Here is a 22,355-nt window from a genome sequence, read left to right on the forward strand (position 1 = left end):
CAGACAGAGGAAACAGCTAATATTTACTGTGGATCTTTTGTCTCAGGTACCGTGCTTTAACAGTCTGTCATTTAAGCATCACAGCCAACTCTTATCATCTCACTTCACTGTTGAAAAAACTGAAGATCAGTGAAATTAACTGCCTTACTCACCAGGAAGCCTTTCCTTGCTCTCTGAAGCAGACCTATGCTTTCTCTCTTTGACCTTCTCCATCACATTGATATTTTATCTCTCTCCTGTTGGATTATAAACTGCTTAAGGGCAAAGGCTGCGCTTTGTATCCTTGCATAGGACCTAGCCTGATTCTTGGGATAAAGCAAATATCCAGTTAACACTTACTAAATGGACTTGAACTGAATCTAGGACTGCAAGGTTTGTAATAGAAAAGCCACGTCTATATGTGAGCCGTGTTAAGCACAAGCCAGTTATTTTCCATCAACCTGAAATGTCCACCTCCTCGAGAGAGGCTGAGCTTCTTGGGCAATGCTCACCTGTCTCTGTTCTTGATGGACAGGTTCTGTTCCACTCCTTCCATCAGGTTCCTGAAGCACTGGGCAAGAACCTCCTGCTTGGGGAGAGGTTGGCTGTTGATCAGACTTGCCCTCAGTTCACTGAAATACTGTTGGGAAACAGGACTAGTGTCAGAGTCCAGACCTGGATAGGGTCAGGCTAGCTCTGATCAATTGAGTAATTACCACAGGAGTTTTGTCCAGGTCCACCTGGAACTTTAAGCTGTAATAGAAAACCAAAGTCTAAGAGAGACATTCTTAGGTCTAAATTGTATGATTCCATCCCATTAAAATCTCTTGCTGAAATTGTTTTATTGTCACTGCTCAGGCTGAAGGGGTCCGTGCCTCCTCTGTGGGGGACCTCTTGTCTCCACTAATCACAGATAGGCTGAAAGACAAAGGGCCCCTCATGCTGAGGGGAGGAACTCAACCAAAAATCCAGGGGGCAGTTTGGGTGACTGAAGGCAAGGCCGAGGGAACCCCCCCCTCGCCCCCAGCCTTTCTCCAAGTTTCTCGTCCTTGTGGGCTAGGACAAGTCTGCTTTGTTGAGGTGGGGTACTGGAGGGGCTTGTTAAGTTCTGGGAGAGCTTTCTGGCACTCAGAAAATTATCTGTCATCTTTAGTCACTAATGCACAGCCCTTTCTCTGCTGGAGTTTGTGGGCTTTCATACAAACAGAAGCTCCTAATCACTGGAAACAGCCTAATTTCAGCAAAATGACAACATTTGCCAGTCATGTGTTTATTCTTCCAAGCCCAAACAGTGTGATATTTAATTTCCATCATACACTAAAACAGCTCACATCAAAAACACACATAATTAATAGGTAGTCAGACTAATACTTACATACTATATATCAGAGGCATAACACTTAAACCACAATGTCTTCCTGAACAAGATTGGGAATGCACAAAACTACTTATTTTTCCCTTTTATAATGATGCAGTGACTCACACCAAATAGAAAATTATTAGTTTTTCATCCCAAACCATGAAATATTGCCTCCATCAGGAAAGTATAATATTGTGATGTCATAAGCTTTTTCCAAACACTGAATTTGCCCTTATTCCCTCTCAATCATTTTAAAAGAACTGCTCTCTTTTATAGAGCTTGGATTTAAATCACAATAACACTGAGGGAAGATGAATGACAGTGCTATTGAATGTGGCTAAAATTGGATACTTCAGCACAGGTGAATGATGAGACAGCTCTCCTCTTTTTGATATATTTTCTTCTTCTATTAGTTTCCTTCCAAGGCTGGGATTTCAGTTTGAATTTTAATGTATGCGGCTGCCTCTAATCTCACTGTCTTTTTCCCCAGTTCTATCTTATTGTATAGACAATTCATTCTCCAAAGCGGTGATGCACTGTTCCTACTGACTGCTGGGAACATAGGGGTGGGTTCAGGAGGAAGCTGGGGAGGCACAGGAGCCAGCCCAGGGTGGCGGATGCACTTAAGAGCTGGGCAGAGGGTGATGGCTCTGCAGATGAATCCCTGAGGGGCTGCTGCTCATCTAGGGCAGTGGGATCCCAGATGGAAAAGGAGGCCAAGGGAAGAGGCAGCAGAGGTGGCTGCTCAGAACTCCCCTAGACTGGGGAGTGAGGGCAGGCTGGCAGCACTACTCAGTGTTTGGTGGCTCTGGGTTCCAGAAGAGCTCATCTGGAGGACTCTGCTTAACTGAAAAAGATCCGAGGCCTTGGGGAAAGGCCTTCTTGGGGAAGGCGCCCTTGTCTCGGGGTTCTTAAGGGCCCAGTTCAAGCTCAGCTGGCTCTGCTCCTCTGCCTTGCCTTGCTGCAGCTTGTCCTGGCATACAGCCTCTCTAGCATTGTCTCTCCTCCCAGGGACCAGCTCCTGTGGCCTTTCCTGACGTTAAACTCACCTTCTCGTTGAGCAGGATGAGCCCCAGGAGAGGCCTGGACACTGACCACTGGTTCTGACAGTCTTCGAAGATGATGGTGTTCATGAGGACTGACATCATCTAGAAGACAGAGTCATAAGAAGACACTGATGCCTTGGCTCAGAGTTCCTCCTCCTCTTAGGCCTTTTATGTACTCACCTTCCGCCCCCCTATTTTGCTAACACGGGCTCCTTCCGGACAAACAGCTTTGACTCTGACAGCCTGTAATGCTGCCTGGAAGAACCCTTGGCAAAGACCCTGGCTCCCTGAGGAAGAGTTTCTACCATCAAGAGTTTTGGTGAGAACCTTCTGGGTGTGGAGAAGTCAGAGGCCACAGGGACAAGGGGATCAATCCCCCCCTTACATCCCTTCTATGTTTTCCTTTCTTCTGGGTCATGGGCAAATGCCCAGCTCACCTTCCCTTCTGCCTCTCATTTCACCAACAGAGGTCAACTGTTGTGGAGGAGCAAGGTCTCTGTGGCCCCTCTCAGAGAGAGGAATGGGGAAGCATTCCAGGTGACCTTGGAAAGTCATCTTTCCTGCTGGCTCAGGTTGTTAAAGTCTTTTCATTCATTTAGCATTCACTAACTCACTCATTCATTCACACACTCCTTCATTCACATACTCACCCATTCTCTTAAATTCAAAGTCTGCAAGGCACCTAGAGGAGGTAAGAAAACACAGGCTTCCACCACAACCTCTGCCCTTGAGGAGCTTGAAATCTCCTGGGAGGGGGTGTACCCAGCAGATAGATAGTAGGAAACAGGACTGTGGGGACTCAGAGGAGGATGGGGTGCCTCTGGGTCCTTGAGGAGAGGCCAGAGAAGATGCCACAGAGAAGGTAACATTTAAAGAGTTCACCATAAATGTGTTCTGAGCAGAGGAAGCAGCAAGAAAGGAAGCTGGGAATGCACACAGTGGGTGCTGCAACGGTTAAGGACCTCAGGGTGGCAGGAGAGATGAGAGGTGGGCTAGAAGCGAGACCCCAGTGCCAACCTGGAGGACCATGCTGCGGAGTGTGGACTTCATTCTGACAGCAGTAGGGAGCTGCTGGTGGGTTTGCAGCAAAGGAGGGACAGGCTCAGTCTGCATGTAAGAAAGAGCCCTCTGGGGATGGGGAAGGTGTCCTGAACAGGGAGTGGGAGGAAGGGGATGAAGCTGCTGCAACAGTTTAGGCAAGCGGTGGTGAAGCAGCCCTCAGTCACTATGTGGAACTGATGATACACTTTCTGCTTCTTGAAGTCTTTACCTCCTTTAGCCCCTCCTCTCCCGTAGCTTCAGAGTTCCTTTCCCCACAGGAGGGTGGGGTAAATGGCAATTATGTGTTCTGAACTCTGCCTCACATGGAATAAAGAGCACTCCCCCCTCACCAATTCCAAACTAGGGTTTGGTGGCCTGGCTCACTTTGGGACACATTTGATCTTGTCCTCTAGAATTGCAATTTACCCTGCCATCTCAGGCGAGTTACAAGCCCTCTCTCTGTCTCAGTTTCATTAGCTATAAAGAGGGAAATAATAATCCAGCATAAGGAAGCTATGAGAATCAAATGAGATGGTACATATAAAAAACACTGCAAAGAGTAAAAAGTGCTATAAACATTTAAGGTATATAGTAACTGTAATGAGCTTCACTGCAACTCTAAACATCTGCCATTCCATACATCATCATCATCATGACAGTTAGACAGGTTGCATATGAAATCTGCCAATTCCATATTTACTGTATGTCCAGACTCTCTGGGAGAGGCTAGGTCTTAAACCTGGCATGTTGAACATCATTTGCAGATCACATGTCTCCATGTACAATCTAACAAGCCACCCCAAGTCATAGAGCCACAAATTAAATTGACAAGCAAAACTAACAGATCCATGGAGACAGTCTAAAATATTATGGGCTTCACAATTTGAAGGCAGAATGGATATTTTAATGGAAAAGATTAAAGTTAGAAGCACCAAACTCCTCTAGTAACTGACAAAGCATCCTGAAGTGATGTGCCAATTACTTTATACGGTTCTCTCGTGGATTCATTTGTCTGAATGCATGTATTTATGTCTGTAATAAGTAAAGGGATGTTTGAATAAAATACTTTTCTAAAAATAAAGTTGGCTAACATGGATGATTTCTTTTTTCTTTTTACTCTTCTGGAAAAATGGAAATTAGTGAGCAAATCTGCTCAAATGGTATTGACATGGCAGCCCATTTCCAGAATCCCTTTTTTCTAATAATCCAGGGGCCTATCTAGAGTAGGGTATGGGGGAAACAGCCCAACTAAGAGGACACATTTTTTTGAAGAAGGGCCCCCATGTGGAAGAAAAATGGGTGGAATGCTTAAGTACAGAATCCTGTACCAGGTAATGTGAAATCCCTGGTGGGAGGTTTGCTGGTTAAAGATACAAATAAGTAAAGAATGAATGGAGGGAGTCCATGGCAGCTCTGCACTGCCCCAACCCCACCCCATCAATATTCCCTACAAGGAATAGTCGTGTAAACTGAGGTGCCACTTCCCCAGCTTTCACTCACCTCTAACGCTGCTCTAAGGATGGCTGGAATGGACATTTCAAATTTGCCCAATCCAGGCAACATTTTCTAGGGCCTGTGCCCTAAAACACATACATTATCCCACTGCATTATTCCACGCAGCTCTTCTGCCAAACCAGTGAAGAGACCATTTTGGGAAGGGGAGCCGTGTGGCTCGGTCCATTTAGGAAGACCACACTCCCCACCGCCTCAGGTGCTCTCTCATTCTCCTTCCCCCTTCCCACAGGCTTTGGCTTGAGTTTGTAGGAAATTTCTCTCAATGAGAAATGTGTGGTAGAGACAGGCTTTGGAGTCCCAAATCTGGCCTGTCACTTACTTAACTTGGGCAAATCATTTCACTTTTCTGAGCCTTTATTTCATAATTATAAAATGGGGATTACAACAACTACTTTGAAGGGCTGCTGTGAGGGCTGAGTGAACCCATACAGAATCAGCATTTTGACCTGTGCTGGCCACTCAACGAATACTAGTATTCCTCTACTCCAACTGTGGTTACCCACCTCCCCCGGCCTGACCCAATGTAATTTCATGGCTCAAGGAAACACCCCATTTAATATCTTGATTAGAAACAGACAAATGAAATTATAGTCTCCTCACAATTATTTAACTTCACTGAAAGTTGAGGTCAGAAAAATAACGTAAAATAGGAACCAGTCCAAAAAAGCATCCCTATTTGGTCTGGCACAAGTATTGGTATAGATTTTGAATGAGAGTGTTTCTGATGTTCTGAAAACTTGTAACCATCTAAATAAAACATGAAGCTACTCTACAAATATCTGACCTGGGAAAATGAAACAAAAAATGTTATGTTATCTACATTTCTGTTCACTCCCCAATTCCTCTCCTATTTTTCTACTCTAATATGGGATAGGGAGAATCATTTCTCAGATGCATGTAAGGAAAGAGCAAAGCAAAGCAGACTTTCCTATCCAAATATGCTGGTTCACACTTTCCCTACACCAAGGTGGTAATTAAATGCTCTCACTTCAAATACTTCCTGTTCTATCTCCTGTTGTAGAATAAGCAAATTCCTGGTTTGTGTTGGATGCTTTACTGCTAGATGGTGAGTACGTATTTCTTACTAAGGAAGCTGGAGGCTCAGAGAGCAGGGTGGAGGGAGAGATGTGACTGGAGGTTAAGTGGGGGTAGAAGCTGAGAGAATGGAAAATCTGGCTTGAGTGAGTATAGGGTGCTTACTGCAACAGGGACAGGGTGGGAAAACGAGTCTGCAAACTCCAGGTGTTCTGGGACCGGGTGGGACTCTTCTCTGTATCCTCAGGGCCATGCATGGGACCTAGCGCACATCAGAGGCTTCAGAAATATCTACTGAATGAGTTAATACATAAATGAATAAATGAATGACTGGGAAAGGATGAGTGCAGTGTCAAGAGCTAAAAGGGGAAGATTATATAGAAAACAGAATTCTGGCCTCAACTTATGGCTAAAACCTGAAATGAATAAATATCTAAATTGATACACTGTCCATTGCCAAGGATCTTGCTCTTGAGTGTTGAGCCAGAGAACTCCTCTGAGCCACTGTGTTTCCATGGCCAGCAGTTCCCAGCAAGGGCCAGGGGCCGAGGGCCAGTGGGGAGAGGGAGCAGCGACTTTCAGGTTACAAAGGCAGAAGACCTCGGTGCTGTCTTTTCTAATAACAAGGACATCTACCTAAGAGTAAGCTGTGCCTGATGGCTCTTCTCACTGCCTAACGAAAAGAGTGGAGAGAATAATAATTTATGGAGAGCCTTCTCTGTGCTCAATACTCTGCTGGGCACTTGCATACATTATCTCTAATCCTCAACTAACCCTGGGGAGTATCATCCCCATTTTACAGACTAAGGATCTGAGGGAGCCTGAGAGAGAAAGTAACTTGCTCAAGGCTGTGGCTCTCAGGATGTGGAGATGAACCAGGATCTGTGCACAGGCTGCCTGATGCCAGAGGCTCTGTCTTCTGTCCTACCAGCCTGCTGCCTGCCAGCCATCCTCAGGCTGTGAGTGAGGACCGGGACTGCCAGCAGTGGGCAGAGAGGCAGTGTTTCTGGCTCCTACTGCAGACATCTGGAGGATTTATGGTATGAGAGGAAAGGCTCATTTTGGGGCATAGTGTCTTCTTCCAACTTTAAAGTACTTCACAGATAATGTTGTCCAGGCGTATCTACTATTTGGCCACTCTGATACCTGCTGATGGGTCAGGCAGGCCCTGAAATTTCTGGGATTAGAATCCCAGGCAGTCCTTCCTGAGTGTTCTCAGCAGACCTTCCTGACTCCCACTTAAAGTTTTTATAAATCTGATTAACGTATTTTCAAACCCTCAAGATGAACAATAGTAGGCATAATTAAGAGTGTCTTTAGAAAATGGTCCATTGCACATCTTTCTAAAAATAATGGTTTCCCTCCCTCCAAGAGTACCCTGTACACAGCAATTTAAATTAACATCATAGAAAACATTCGGACATTAAGCTAATTTCCTTTGAGTTATAACACTCTCTTTAAAATGAACACTTTTCATTGTTAAGGTTCCTCAGGCATACCAAATAATATTGCATCTTTAGGTTCCACGAGCATACTGAAAATAATAGAAAACATTCCACAAAGTCTGTATTTTCTGCATGATATTTCTGTAAACCCACAACTACTCTAATTAAAAAAATCCATAAAGTTCTAAGAAACAGGTGAAAAAATTCAAGCCCCTCTCTCCTGCTCCCCATCTGTATCATAAAGACTGAACTGAACCTGAAGTGACATGAACCCTGGTCCTATAGGGGTATGTCCTGCAGAATGGGGGGCCTCAATCTTTTAGGTGGAGGCCTTAATGGGAATAGGGGTAGGACCCAAAATTATCTGTATTTGTGGCCTAACTAGATTGTCCCTGATTTTGAGGGGACAACTGAGTTGATATTTTGAGGAATAATAAATGCATCAAACTCTTAAGCGTTGCTTCTGAGTTTCAGGAATACCTCTGGTATAGTAATTGGCCTTTCAGAAGGCCAGTAAGACAGGAGGGAGGAGGTTGGTTTTAACAACAATAAAAAACAAAACAAAACAAAAATAAAAACCCCTGCCCCCCCAAAAAAACAAACAAAAAACAAAAACAGGTTGCCTGAATAGTGGAGTAGGATTTGAAAAAGCAGAGGAAACCATGTACACACCCATCTGCACAGCAATTTCTCCAGAGCCCCATGCCCTGCTGGCAGATCCAGGATCTGGAAGAACCGGAAGGCTGCCAGAGGAGGAAAAGTTTTCAGATGTCCAGTGCTTGTGAAAGTAAGAGAGTTGCTGCCATTACGAAGGACTGTTCCTGAGGCCACGTGCACAACAGATATTGAAATATGATCCTGCTCAAATTAGATGCTAGTCATCTTTAGGGAAAAGGAATCAACTGTTCTCTTTGTCTGCTGTCTACCTATATGATATTAGCGGAATGTTATGAAAAATGAACATAATGGACAAATGAGCATACATTTGGTTGTATTGTCTTGCCTGGATTAACTAAGACCCACAATCTAAGTTATGTTAAATCTTTAACATATGTATAAATTAAGTACATTCCTAAGAGCTTACAGTGTCTTTGCAGCCTCACAATAAAAGCAGGTACCTAGCACTTTAAATGAAAAAAAAAAAAAAAAAATCAAACAAAATACAGGATGAGGTAAGCCTCTTTTTTAAAAAAGAAACAAGATTGCAATCAATTATGGGTGACCCATTCTCCCCTGGAAAATCATTTGGGAGCTCTGCTTACTTGGCCTTTATACAATGCTAGCCTTGCTTTTAAAAAACAAAACCAACAATAAAAAAACCATTCCTACCAGTGAAGGCACTGCAGGGCTGCTAAACTCAGCTGACTTTGGTCATATATTAGCACTGCATGTTCCATATCTAAACTAATAGCATCTTTCTCCATCACCCCTCCTCACAGAAAGTTAAGAGATGCTTTTCTCCAAGTGATAAATTGCCTGGAATATTTAAAAACTCTTCCATCCATGTAAAATCTAAGGAAAAACACAGCCTAGTTTTGCTGTCGTTTCAATTTTCTCCATTACCAACATTACCCCTAGTTCTCAAAACATTCATTTTAATCATAGTTTATTGGGGAACAAATTACCTGCCAGTCTCCTAGCTTATAAGAAAGAAGATAAAGTTAGAATGAAACTTCAGGATTAATTAATTGAGAGTACTGCATGTAATGTGTCTATTCTGAATGTTACAGCACACATCACAATGAAAACAGTTTTATTTTCCATGGTTGAAATAAATTATAATAAATAATTCATTTCAATGGCAGAGATGTACTGGAGAGCAACAGCAACAAAATTGACTACACTACACTGTCTCATTCTTGAATCTTCATTATCCATTTGAAACTTTTTACGAGTAGTAAATCATATTTCAAGTGGCTGCAGATCTCATAAAGCAGCTTGCTGCATTAAAATAAAACCAGAAAACCTGGGGCACTGGAAGGCTGCAGGGTTTGCCACTCAGCACTATTTGGGAAACCCTTTTTCATTCTTTTCTTGCCTACATCAAACGAACACTTTTTGATTTAATGTAAAAATTAAGCATCACTTGTCAAAAACATCCTTTACATTAGGGTAGGGATGTTGGGAAGAGGTAAGGTGGTTCCTCATTCTTTTGGCAGGTAAAGGAATAGCTTGCACCCCCAAAGTCATTTTCCCCTAACTTTTACTTGAGTGACACTTATTTCCAGTTCATGGTACTGCCAGAATGACAGCTAAATAGTCAGGTTCTAGAACCTCTAAAGGCCTATCCCAGCCTCTGGAGTGTATGTGTGTGTGTACGTGTGTGTGTGGGGGGGTGTTGTATCTCCAAATTAGCAAATATATGAGTACATGCTCAAGAGAGACTAACAAAGGCACAATGATACTGTCTAAAGAGAATAACCTTTCTGCCTAAATTAGGCGATATTTAAGTTGAATCTTAAAAGATGCATATGACATCATCAGAGAAGAAGGATAAACTAGAAAGAAGAAACAGAATGTGAGGTGGTACAGGAGACAGGGCTTGGCATGTCTGGGAAATGAACAGCCCTGGTGCAGGAGGCTTTTGAGAGACCTTCTTTTGAACAGAAGGGAATAGAGCTGAGGGTGAGAGGCAGAAGACTGGGCTGGGTGCAGGCTATAAAAGGTCTTCTATGCCATGCTAAATGCAGAATTAAGTTAGGGCCAGTAAATAAAGGTAGTCTTCAAGGGATTTTTAAGGAGGAAGTGACATGATAAGATCTGTGATTCAGAACAGTAATGGATGGGGGTTCTGGAGAATGGCAATGAAGAGCAGGTACTGGGGCAAGGTCATGAGTTTAAGTACTATTGCAAAAACTTCAGTGGAGAAATGAGGAGGGCCTCAACCAAAGTTGTGGTGGCAGAGGAGAGGAATGGTGAGAACCCTTGACTGCATACTCCGTTTTCTTCCCAGTCAATGATTTCTTCCCAAGGAGTAGAATCTGATATTGAAGCTACGGATAAATTCAGAGCTTTAAGAACAGGGCCTCAAATCCAAGATGGCCAATGGAGAGAAGGGTTTGGATGTCAGACTGCCCCAGCAAAGCTACATCTAGTGGAGAGGTGGCTGCTGTTTAGCAGTCCCATAATACAAACAAACTATTTACTTTGGGAATAAGTAGCAATGAAATGAACCCTAGACAGTACAAATATTTTTGCATGACAGAGATGACTATAAGCACATGTTTACATTAAATATTCAGTGACAAAGCAAACTCTGAGGCCACTCAATACCAGGGATAGGAGTGGGGAAACAGCATGCTGCTTTATTGAACAGTCATCACAACATTTCCCAATGAATATCATATTTCACAACAGAACAACATAAGGCATAATGGCACGAGGGCATCTCATGCAGTCATCAAAGCAGAGTGCAATGAATATTGTATTTCACAATAAATATATTATCCCTACAGTAGGAGGTTCAAAGTTTCATTGCCTCTCATCTGTCACTACATTCTCCCTGATTTCCTGAAGAGATTTGGTTAGATGGCCCTAAAATTCCTCATAACCACAGTGGAGGATTATTTTACTTATGTTCAAAATGTTTTCATGTGGAGGAAAAAGCATTTTTGTGGAAAATTCACAGGGCCCCTTAGAAGCATTTTCCATTAAAGATTAGCCTAGAGTTTATATTTAAACCTCAGAGGATGGCCCAATGCCTTTCGGATTTGAGGGGATTTTATTTATAGATGTCTAAATGGAGTAGAAAGTGCTGGCCGAGAGGCCGGGGAGATTATTCAAAGATGTTGCTGAGATATGGGAGTTTTTTCCTCCCTAATAATTACCTAGTGGGCCTCAGGAATGATAGTGACTAAAAGTGCTGGGAATAGAAACTCCTTTCTCGATTTGTTCAAACGTTTACTGACAACCTATTTGTGCCAGGCTCTGTGTCAGACCCTGGGGATGCAGAGATGAACAAGGCCCTGGCTCAGCCCTCAAAGAGCTCACAGTCTAGTAGGGGAGGAGGTACACAGTATATAAACAATGAAAAGCAGAAGCCTGAACAGGAGGCTGACTCTGCCCAGGGTGGCAGGCTGGCAGGGAAGACTTCCTAGAGAAGGTGGCATTTGGAGCTGTTGTAGAGAGAGAATAAGCAAAGTATGACAGGCAGTTGGGTGGGAAGAAGGGCAAGCAAGGGCAAAGGTTTGGAGAAGTGTCTGGGGAAGTGATGGGCAGTTCTGTGGGACTGGAGTGGGTGTGTGGGGAATGGTGGTGGCAGATGAGCTGGACTAGGTAGGCAGGGGTCAGATCTTGTGATGGACCTGGTAATGCATGCTAGAGAATGTGGGCTTTTTCCTGTAGGGAATGAGGTGCAATTAAAGCCGCATGAATCTTTCTGGCAGTGAGGTAAAAGGCAGGACTCTTGGTAGAAACACTCTCCACAGGGCCTGGGACTTTACGAAGCCTGTCCCAGCTATCTGACTTCTCCCAAGAGGATGCTGCTTCCCAGCCCACCCCCTTCCTGTTCTAGGATTGGGAGGCCACAGACCCAGGAGGTTACTTCCTTGGCTCCTGTCAGGATATTTCTCAGCTCCTGCCTTGCTGGTTCCATTGCCAGTACCCGAGAAATGGCACAGCCATTACTTCGTTTGGCCCACAGCACATAACTTAATAGTGTCCCCTGTCAGGAATGGTTCTCTTTGTCAGGAAGCTTTTTATTGATGTTCAACCTTCATTTTCCCTTTCTTAATATTATCCCATTATGCCAATACTCCACTGTGCCATGCTAAGTAATTCCCTTTCCTCCTTGGCATTTATGTCTTCCAAGTATTTATAGACTTATCAAATGCCCCATTTAGTTGTCACTTAGGCAAGCTATACATATTTAGCTTCTTTAATCTGGCCCCATAAGCCAGCCCTTCCATTCTCCTAAATCACTTGAGTTTACTTTCCTCCAGGTTTCTGCCAATTTGTTTCCTGCTTCTCTGTAATGAAGGGGGCTCAAGAAAAAGATGGGGAGGGAGGGCAGGCTTGCTCCCTCCGTGGGATAAGAGCACATCATTTTCCTAGGGCGGAAGTTCTGCCCTTACAGTGCAGTCTCCAAAACAGGCCAGGCCTCTGAAGGGGCTGAGTCCCTCTTGTTATCTACTACATTTCTTTCACTCATACAAACTTCAAGTCCATAATATTCTATTGTTAGTTCTTATGCGATAGGTATACACAACCAACACATGCTTATTGAGTAACTACTCTGCCAGGTACTGTGCAAGGGACTTTTCCTTTCTTTTTCCCTCCCTCTTCCTATTTCTCCCACTAATTCACTGCTCAAAGAATTACTGAGGTCCTACTATGTGTCAGGATATGGAATCGAATAAAATGTGGTCACTGTGGCCTTAAGGAGCTCATGCAGCCTAAAGAATTTATTAATCTCTTACAGCCCACATATCAATTTGTTTCCTTATAATCTTAAGGATCTCAGAGAAATCATTCCTAAATGCACTTATCTCTAATTGACGCTTTTAGTTTCCTGAGTGGAACTTCTTTGTCTCATCTTAAATGAGATGCCACATTAAGTATGGGCATTAACACAGAGCTCTTGCTTAGGGTTTTTTTTCTGGTGGGTCTCCTCAGGGCCTAAGAGATTTCTCTTCAGGCCTTGTACTTTCCATCGCTATCCTTCTTGCCAGCTTACTTGATGTTTGTTCACATGACCTTGACTAAGTATGCACTCTAATGTTTTCTTTTCCTTGAAACTTGTGTATTGAGTTATGGAGTAGGCTAAGGGAGTGACAAATTGGAAAGACTCTAAGAAAGTGAGTCTTAGCTAAAGTTTTGGGAAGTCTGGGCACGAGACCACAGGAGGTCAGATCCCGGAGGCTGGTTCACGTAAACTCGAGCATTCTCTGGGCTGAGATGTTATCCTCAAAGAGGTGAAGGAACTATCCCATGGTCACATAGTTAGGAAGTAGCTTAACTGGGATACAGAGCCAGGTATGTTGACTGCAAAATCCATCCTTTTCCCACTGTCTACTGTGTTTGCTGTCAATTAGAAAGTCCTCAACAAATATAGATAATTTGCAATTAAACATTTGAAAGAAGGATGGAATTATGGCAGTCTGAAAGCACTCAGTCTATATTCTAAGCATGACAAGGGAAACTGAATTAATAAGCAAGAGTCCCTCTGGGTTGCAAAGTCTTTGAGGCAGCACTAATTTTTAAAAGATCAGAGGATTAGGGAACCTCTGACTTGTTCTTCAAGTAGTAATCAGATGGCAGTCAAACAAGGGTCTTCCTTAGCATACTATATAAGCTCCCAGCCACATCTATGGCTGCTGCTGAGAGAGTTCAGACAGAAATAAAGACAAAGGTTGGATTTACATCTCCAGCACACTAATATACTTTGGGAGAATTTCATGTAATTTACCCTTCAAGTATGTGAAAAATCAGTCATGATTGTACACTGAATAACTCATACCATCATTATGCAAACTCCCACTTTATACTGGGCATTTCTTTCAAGAAATTCAAAGAGCTTCTTATACCATTCACAATAACACTCAGGGAAATAAAGGCAGCAGAAATCCTGTCTTGGGTTTCTGTTCTATAAAATAGAGTTGTCATTTATCTTACTGTCTCCCTTGGACAGGGATGAAGGGATAAGAAGGAATGCCAGTAAGGAAAGGTAGGTTAAGGCCCAAAGCCTTGTATGGTGAAAACTGTTTGAGATTTGGAGACAAGAAAGCCTTAGTTAAAATCTGGGCACTGCTATTTACTGATTACGTAACTTTGGGCAAGTTACTTGACCTCTCTGAAGCTCTGCACACCTCTCCCATAGAGTTCTGTGGGATTAAATTTGTTGATATACCTACAAACTCGAGTTAAAAATATATGCATATTGGCCCTATTTGCCCATTAGGGTTGTTGTGAGAATTAGAAGAGACATTAGCTACGAAGACACTAGATAAATGGGAAGAGTCAAGAGGTTCTTTGAATTCTTGCTATTGCAAGGAGATGCCTACAAGAGGAATAAGATGAAGTCAGCTTGGGGTCAAGAATCAAACCCACACCACACTGTGCCCTCATACAATCCAGTAAATGTTTGTGATCCTGAGAAAGCTTGTCAACGAAAGAGCACCAGGAAAGGTAAAACACATGGATGGGACTACAGAAGACCTAGTGATCTGGCTGAAGTCACTGCCTTAAAAATCAAATAATCCTGTGAAATGAAGTCATGGGCTTGGGATTTCCTGAAAGGATACTTTTTACATTTATAGGTATGAATGGCAGGGATATTTCCCCCGAAGGACATAAAAAAGTGACATCATTTTTCAAAGTGAAGTCTAATTTTGCATATTTATTGAACACCTTTGTACTAGATGAGTCTATACTCACTGGCTCATTTTGTCCTCACAACTTCCCTGCCAGACTCAAGAATCTTTTTGCAGTGAGAATTGCCACCATCTCAGATAAAACTGAGGCCTAAAGGGGTGACTTGAGGACCCCTAGAGTAGGCAGTGCAGTCAGGACTTTGAAGGGTTTGGAACCAGGGACAAGAAGGCTGGAAGGCTCTTTCTTTCATGTTCTCTCACTGGGTCTCTCATCTGAGCTCCTCTCAGCATATCTGCATATTTATGTCTTTTTTTCTCTCCCTGCAGACTGGCTACTTCTCTGAGCAATGGCAGAGAATGGCTGTCCCACGGCTCTCGAGTTTTCAGGTCTTCAATTCAGGTGAAAATGAGAGGTTGGCCAGAAACTTTTAAGTCTCATTTTCCAAATCCCGGGAGGAAGACTCTAACTGAACAAGCTTGGGTCAAGCTTCCCTACCCCTTGTTCAATCAGTTCTCAAAGATAGGGGTTGTAGGCTCAACCAAGGATTTATGAATGAGTGAATGCTCTGTGTCTCCCCCTGGCCACCTCTCCGTCCCCTCCAATCCTGTTTCTAGGTCATTTAAAGCAGTGTTGTTCAGTGGTTGAGAGCACAGGTTCTGTTATTTATTAGTGATATATAATATTAGGTGAGTTTCCTAAATTCTTTAGAGCTTCAATTATGGTATTTTGATTATAAAATGGAGATTAAAAATACCTACCTCACAAAGTAATGGGATTTAAATAGAACTATATATAACTTACATATATATGTGTGTGTGTGTGTGTGTGTGTGTGTGCATGTATATGTGTATATATGCATGTATGTAAAGCACACATATATATTAGCACAGAGCCTAGCACATGATAATTGTGCTCTTTATCATTCAACATCCTAATTCTCTGCTTGACTCTGAGATTCCCCTCTTAGCGGTAAGCAACACTACAGGAAAAAAGGCTTCTGTTATATAATGGAGGAAAAGTATAGATCTTCAAGGAGGAAGTGTGCAGGTTCTTCCATTTTGGAGCAGCAGGGGAAGGAAATGCTCCTCACCAAATCCTTTCCGGCCACGGCAGCCAGTCTAAGCTGCACAAGCTTAGGATTCTGCTGCTGAATCCTGCACTCACTTGGGCCTGATGCAGGAAGGGGACCTGAGGTGCCACCTGTCTATATCACAGAAACACTGCTCAGAGTAGACTGCACTTGTGTCAAAACTCGGAGTGCAGATGAAACTCCAAGTAACTTCTGCTTGTGAAAGATGGATAAATGTTGCTACCTGTGCTGAGTCAGCATAAAAATATAGACGTCATCTGCAGTGCTCTTTTTCTCAGAGTTCTTAACAAAATAAAAACAAAAAAATGAAAACTAACAGTCAGCAAGACAAGATCATCCCTTTGAACACAGACTGTTAAGCACCTTCCTGGGTTGGCATCAGCATTTAATCTACATGTTAGAAAATTTCATTGCAGAGGGTTTAGAAAAGGATACATTTAGTGGATTCTTTTTATTCTTAATTTATAATGATAGCCAATAATGCCAATCACTACTAATGAAGAGGCTAAAAACCATCTTGCTTGCCATTTGCCACCCTGGGTGAGAGACCGCTATAAAGCTTGCCTAATTATTATTGTACAAAACCTGTGTACGACTCTGTGCTTTCTTTTCTTAGGAAATGTTCTGGCTGTTGTTCATTTTTCACAACTCTGTTGCTATTCTGAGAACATTTGCTGCAGACTAATAGCAAAACTGACTATCTAAACTGTAGGTAAAAGAACGATGACAGATTGCCTTCACTTTAATTCAAAACCAAAACACTCAAGACCCCTGGGAATGCCAAACCAAGCCACTGGCACCCAATGACTTCATGCTAAGTCGCAAACTACATCTTATTCTTTAAAGACAAAAGCTAAGGGACATGTGACTTATTTATTCCAAATCCTTCTTCATGAAGGGCTGGCCTCCCCCCCACCCATTTCTTGGAAAATATTATAATTCTCCTATTCTATAAACATACAAATATAATTGTAAAATGACATCATTCTGTTTTCATTTAATTACCCCTGAAATGCCTTCTATTTAATATTCATTACTCAAAAGCTAATTTAAAAGAGAAAGAGATGCGACTTATTCAAAAAGATGTACTGTCATTCACAGCAATAGTTATCTAATATACAGAAGTTAATAAAGCAGATTAATCTACAAGTCCCTTTAAGCCATTCTTGAGTTTTGAACAACTGCCTCTTTGACCTTTCACCTTCACGCTGTGTACCAGTAGCAGGTGCCAGCTGTACAGAAATTATGGCTGCTGCATTTGAACGCAAAATCTTTTCTTACTTTGCTTCTGACCAGCAGCTGACCCTGTAGGAGTGATTGTTTCTGGTGCTGGCCTAAAGGCTACATAAACCAGTAGCAGATAAACAAAAGGCTACATATACCAGCTGCCTTGCCTAAGGGTACCATCCTAGGCTGACACCTCCACTCCTTCTCCAGCGTCCCAAATTGCTCCTTGTTTGTTTTCATACATGCATTTCACCCTTGTGATTTTGTGCAGAGGGTGGGGGTAGGAGAACCGCCCCCCAAACAAAAAAAACCCCACTCCTCCCTCTGAACTTGACTTTTGAGTATTCCATGCCAAACTGTGCCATTATGATGCTAATCTGGGCCTGATTTAGCAACTTTAATAAGAGGCTAAACCCTCTTGTAATGAGATAATAAAATTTTATTATGTATTTTAATATTAAAAGTCTTAAAATCAAACTCTTCAAATCATACACTAGGACAGAACTAAGGTACTTAAATATCATAGCCTCAGAAAATGGGAACCCGAAAAAGCTTGCTGCAACTAATTTTTCATTCTCAGAAATGTAAACATGGAATTCCTCTGTGGTGGCAGTGAAGGCTCCACCACTCTTAATTACGTGCAGGGAAGAATGAGTCTATTCAGGTAGGAAGCACACTGTACCATTTCCACCAACAGCAAGAGATGGCTTTGACAGTTATTTCTTAGATACAAATTACACAAGTACAGAAACAATCCCCATAATGATTAAATGCAGTTATGTACATGGGAGAATACCAGTGCAAATGGTAACATATTTAAATGTTTTTCCTTCATTAAAAAAATTATATATGATATTAAACCATCAATCAATGCTGAGGCACAGGAGTTTAAATGTATTGTCACCGGTTGAAATAAATGACTTGGAGACTGGATTCTGGCTCACTCAATATGGTGTCTTTGCTGTTGCTTAGTCACCCAATTCTCTGCTGGTTTGGGCTACATCTGGTGGATTTCCATCCCTTTCAATCAATAAGGCAAGTTATGCTACCAATGGATTACATCCTTAAACTGTGCTTAGAGGTAGGAAAACACATGTCCTAGTGAAAAAAAAACAAACCCCTATGTTCTGTTATCCCTTTGAAACAACATGCGAAATACTTTTTCTCTCTTCACCCATGTTTACAATGAAATTTTCTTTAGAGAATATCGGCAGGGTTATTTTACAGTATATTATGATACAATCTTATGTTAGCATTACCATTTGTTTTATTATGTAGTAGTTTATAACCATGTTAGATTTAATACCTAAAGTCTGGCTGACTGCACTTCTGCAAATTAATTTAGTTTTTGGTTTGTTTTGCAGACATTTATTGACCATCATAAGGTTTAGGCTCTGCTAGGTGCTGGGGCAAGTATCAAGATGGAGGTGATTTTGGGGGGAAAAAGGCACTCTGAAAAAACAGGTATTATTATGGTTATAATATTAATTTGATAATTTATAAATAAAGAATAGATTTATATTTTAACTGGTTTTCCTGTTTCCAACTACCACCTTTAGGTTACAGTTGGAACTGTCATTCAACAAATATTTATATAACATATAAAAACCAAATCAAAATGGGAAAGATATGGTGAACAATAAAGGATTTGGACTAGAATCATCCTTCAAAAGATGGATGGACACAAATAATTTTATAACACCATGGGTAAAATGCCTTTATAATAAAAAGTCTACTGTTTCCCTCATTTTTAAACTACAACATTAACTTTCTACACTGATCTTTGGGGATGGTGGCCATAAATTCTTTGTTCCTAAGGATTTTATGCCTTCTGAACTTTTATTACCTGGTTGTTACCCAGATACTTTGTCTAGCCCTGGTCCTCTTAGATACTCTGATTTGTTCCTTAGTAATTAGATTGTATGTAAATACATATACACACATACAAGCATGCACGCACACACCTGACACATCTGAACTTTATGTTTTGCCTCAAACAAACATGTTTATTTTGAAAATAAAAAAAAATGTTTGGAAAGTGTTAACTGAGTTAACTGAGTTTCATTGCCTGTTCAATGAATCCCTTCAGTATGCAAAGACATGACCCAATGTGATAACAAGTCCCTTTAAGTTTTAGTAGAGAGTTAAGTATAGAGGTGTGTTTACAGTAAAATAATCACATCCTTTTGAAACAACTAGCCAAAAAGATTGGCTTCAAAAATTATCAAAAAGATCAGAGGGATATAAAAATATTGCTGTAGCAGTGCTGCCATACATAGCTGTGAGAAATACAAGGGATCATGCACTGGGAGATCTTACCTCTGAAATTTCCCAAGATTACATAAAACAGAGGTGGCAAACCGATAGCCATTATATACAGAGTTGGCCTGCAGAGTGATTTTTTGTTTTTCTTTGTTTTGATTTTCATTTTCAATCAGTGGCCAACATTTGAAAATCTGCATTTCTGGCTTCTCTTGGGGGGAAAATCTCATTGTAACTGACAACACTGGGTCTCCCCTTTCTATAGGGCAACAATTAGCTGGAGCTATGTAGAGGCTGCTCCCTTTAGGCAGGGCATGCGTATTCAACTTTAGGTTTCTTTCAGTCTACCTCATTCAGTTAAGTTTTTTCTTTTGCCCCTATAGACATTTAGTTTGTGATACCTTGTATAATGGATAGGAGAGGGAGAGAGACTCTCAAAGGAACCCGTATGCCAGATTCATAGTTACCAATGTGAGATGCCCTTAAGAATGAACATCAGTAGAGCTAACAGTACTCATTAGGGGCTTTCCTTAGAGAAAAAAAGCTGTTTACAACTAGAAAGGGGTGAATGATAGCATTCTCTATTGAGGAATCAGCAGTGAGAGTCAGGATGAAGTTTATATACGTGCTAGCTATGGGGGATGAATGCAAAGCACATGTTGCTTCCCTACCTTCATTCTACAGCTGCCATATTGATCTACTGTAGAGAATCAGGTTAAAGTAAACCTCAAGAGCTACCTCAAAGGAATTAAATAAAAGACACAAAAGAATGCCATGAGACAGCTATACTATTAGATTCTGACCTCTTCAAGATACACGTCCTGTTAAATTTTGTACCTTCAATGCCTGGCTATAGAATTATTGAATGGTATGGGTGTAGAATAAGAGAGAGGAAGTTCTGTTAGCACTGCCTTAGTGATGGTGGGATCCACAGTGCTTTTCCTGCACCAGCTGGCAAAGCAACCTCCCTCTCCCTTGCCCACTACCTCCTTGGGTCACTGCCCATCTGTTTCTTTCCTGCTGCAGCACAAAGTTGGGGTATAGGGTAACTGCTGTTAATCATCCCTAAGAATGGCCCCAGTGGGACTTTTTGGAGGCTGAACTTGCCTTGTTGTAAGTGCTCAAAACATATACACTTCTTCAGATTAGCAGCTACCAAACAGACTAAAGAGCAGATCGCTTCGTGGTTAAGCATGTGAACTCTGGACCTATGCTAAAATTTTAGCTCTTCCGCTTACTAATATGTGACCTTGGGAAAGTTACTCAATCTTTTTGTGCCTCAGTTTCTCTATCTGTAAAACAGTGATAATACCACAGCTTTATAGGGACACTGCGATGATTAAATCTTATAATGCATAAGCTTAAGTGCCTGCACATGGTAAGCACTTCATTTTTTTTCAATATATATTCCTTTTCTTAGAAATATATACAGAGTATATGCATGGATTGCCATGAAAAAGACCAAGATCACAGCAGCATGTGCAAGAAACAGTTCTGCCTTGCAATGAGTTCCTATTTTCTATTTCTGTGTCTAATGATGTATCCCTAGATTCTAACTACCCTTTCAATCCATGTTATACTTTGATTTAATTGTGAATGTTCTTTCAGCTTGTGTTTTTGATTATCTATCTACTGCTATATTGTTGATAATAAAGTTGCAAACCAACCAGACTGAGCTAATGGGTTATGTTGAGGGCACATTTTCTATTTAAGAATAACTAAAAATGTGTTTATTAATGTTAGTAGATGTCACAGATTTTTTTTTTTTTTTAAAGAGGATAAGAGATGTGAATATATCTTACCTGCTTAAGTGTTTCTCACTGTGAGAGACTGGCTAAGATTCTACAGGCTAAAGTCTCAACATCAGTTAAATAAGTGACTGCACTTTCTCCTACTTAGTATTATGGAATGGGATCTTAAGTATGAAAGATGTCTTGTATAGTATGTCAAAATGTTGAGCAATATCATTTCAATCTAAACACAGAAATGAAAAAAGAGCAGCTGATTTCCCTTTTGCTGTAATTCACTTTGGGATGCATGTCATGAAGAGCACTATACAAAAGCAATTTTCATTGATTGACTGACTGATTGAGGAAAAGGGTGAATGTTCTTTCAGCTTATGCCCCTACTGAAGTATGATTCTTATAGCTCCTGACAGCTCTTCACAATTTGTAGTTAAATGCTATGTTAGGAAGAAAGAAAAAGAAAGAGAGAGAATGGTAATTATAATTTTTTGGGTTTTTAGTACAGCTGGCTTGAGCCAAAATAGATAAACAGATTAAAAGATAAATTCTAACCTAAAGCTTTAATTTCTCCATTCAATGTATTTAGTTTTCACAGACCTACAATTGCTAAAATACCCTGTTAATAAGTTAAATGCATAATCTAATCAGTAATACTGTACATACAGTTTTTGTTCTACTTTTGTGGAAGGTGCTATTCTATCCAGAGCTTTTAGTTTTAGTTGAAATTCTGATTTAGAGCAGCATTCAGCATCACTGCCCTATTCTAATCTCAAAAAGAATTAGTCACATCTCTGAAATGCACCTCTAATTCTATAAGATAATGCCCTTTATTGAATTTGGGCACATCTTCCACTCTGGTATACATCTAAATGAATGCTGATCTATGAAAACACTTAATATGATCAATGATGAAATTGAAAAAAATTCACATACAAATTTTATCTTCCAAATCAAATCACTATAACAGATCAGTGTCTAATCACTGTTCCTGTTGGCCTGTTCTTAAATTTTCAGTTCATCTTCATAATGATATAAAATCACTTGGGGAATTTTTCTACCTTAATTTATGTAACTGGGTTTTTTCAATTGTTAAGTCAAAGTAATGCTGCCAAGACAATAATTCTTACTTGAAATAGATTCATTTAATTACAATGAGTCTTCAAATGTACTAAATTTTTATGCTCACAAAGTTAGACTTGTTTGCAAAATATGGAGATGGCTTATTTGGAGAATGTTTTTAAAAATACTGACAATCTAAATCCACATGTCAAGTCATAATAAACACATTTCCAGGTGAGA

General features: G+C 41.1%; 1 protein-coding gene across 2 annotated transcripts in view; it reads right to left on the reverse strand.

Moving 5' to 3' along the window:
* RANBP17 (RAN binding protein 17) overlaps window positions 1-22,355 on the reverse strand; it is a 458,652-nt gene that overhangs the window by 2,846 nt on the left and 433,451 nt on the right. For both annotated transcript variants that reach the window (XM_037799252.1, XM_037799251.1), the window contains 2 exons: window positions 2,389-2,487; window positions 492-619 (listed from right to left, as the gene is read on the reverse strand). In XM_037799252.1, the coding sequence (XP_037655180.1) occupies window positions 492-619; window positions 2,389-2,487 (227 nt within the window). The remainder of the gene's footprint in view (window positions 1-491; window positions 620-2,388; window positions 2,488-22,355) is intronic.

Source organism: Choloepus didactylus, chromosome 11 (assembly GCF_015220235.1).
Source record: "Choloepus didactylus isolate mChoDid1 chromosome 11, mChoDid1.pri, whole genome shotgun sequence".
Taxonomy (NCBI): Eukaryota; Metazoa; Chordata; class Mammalia; order Pilosa; family Megalonychidae; genus Choloepus; species Choloepus didactylus.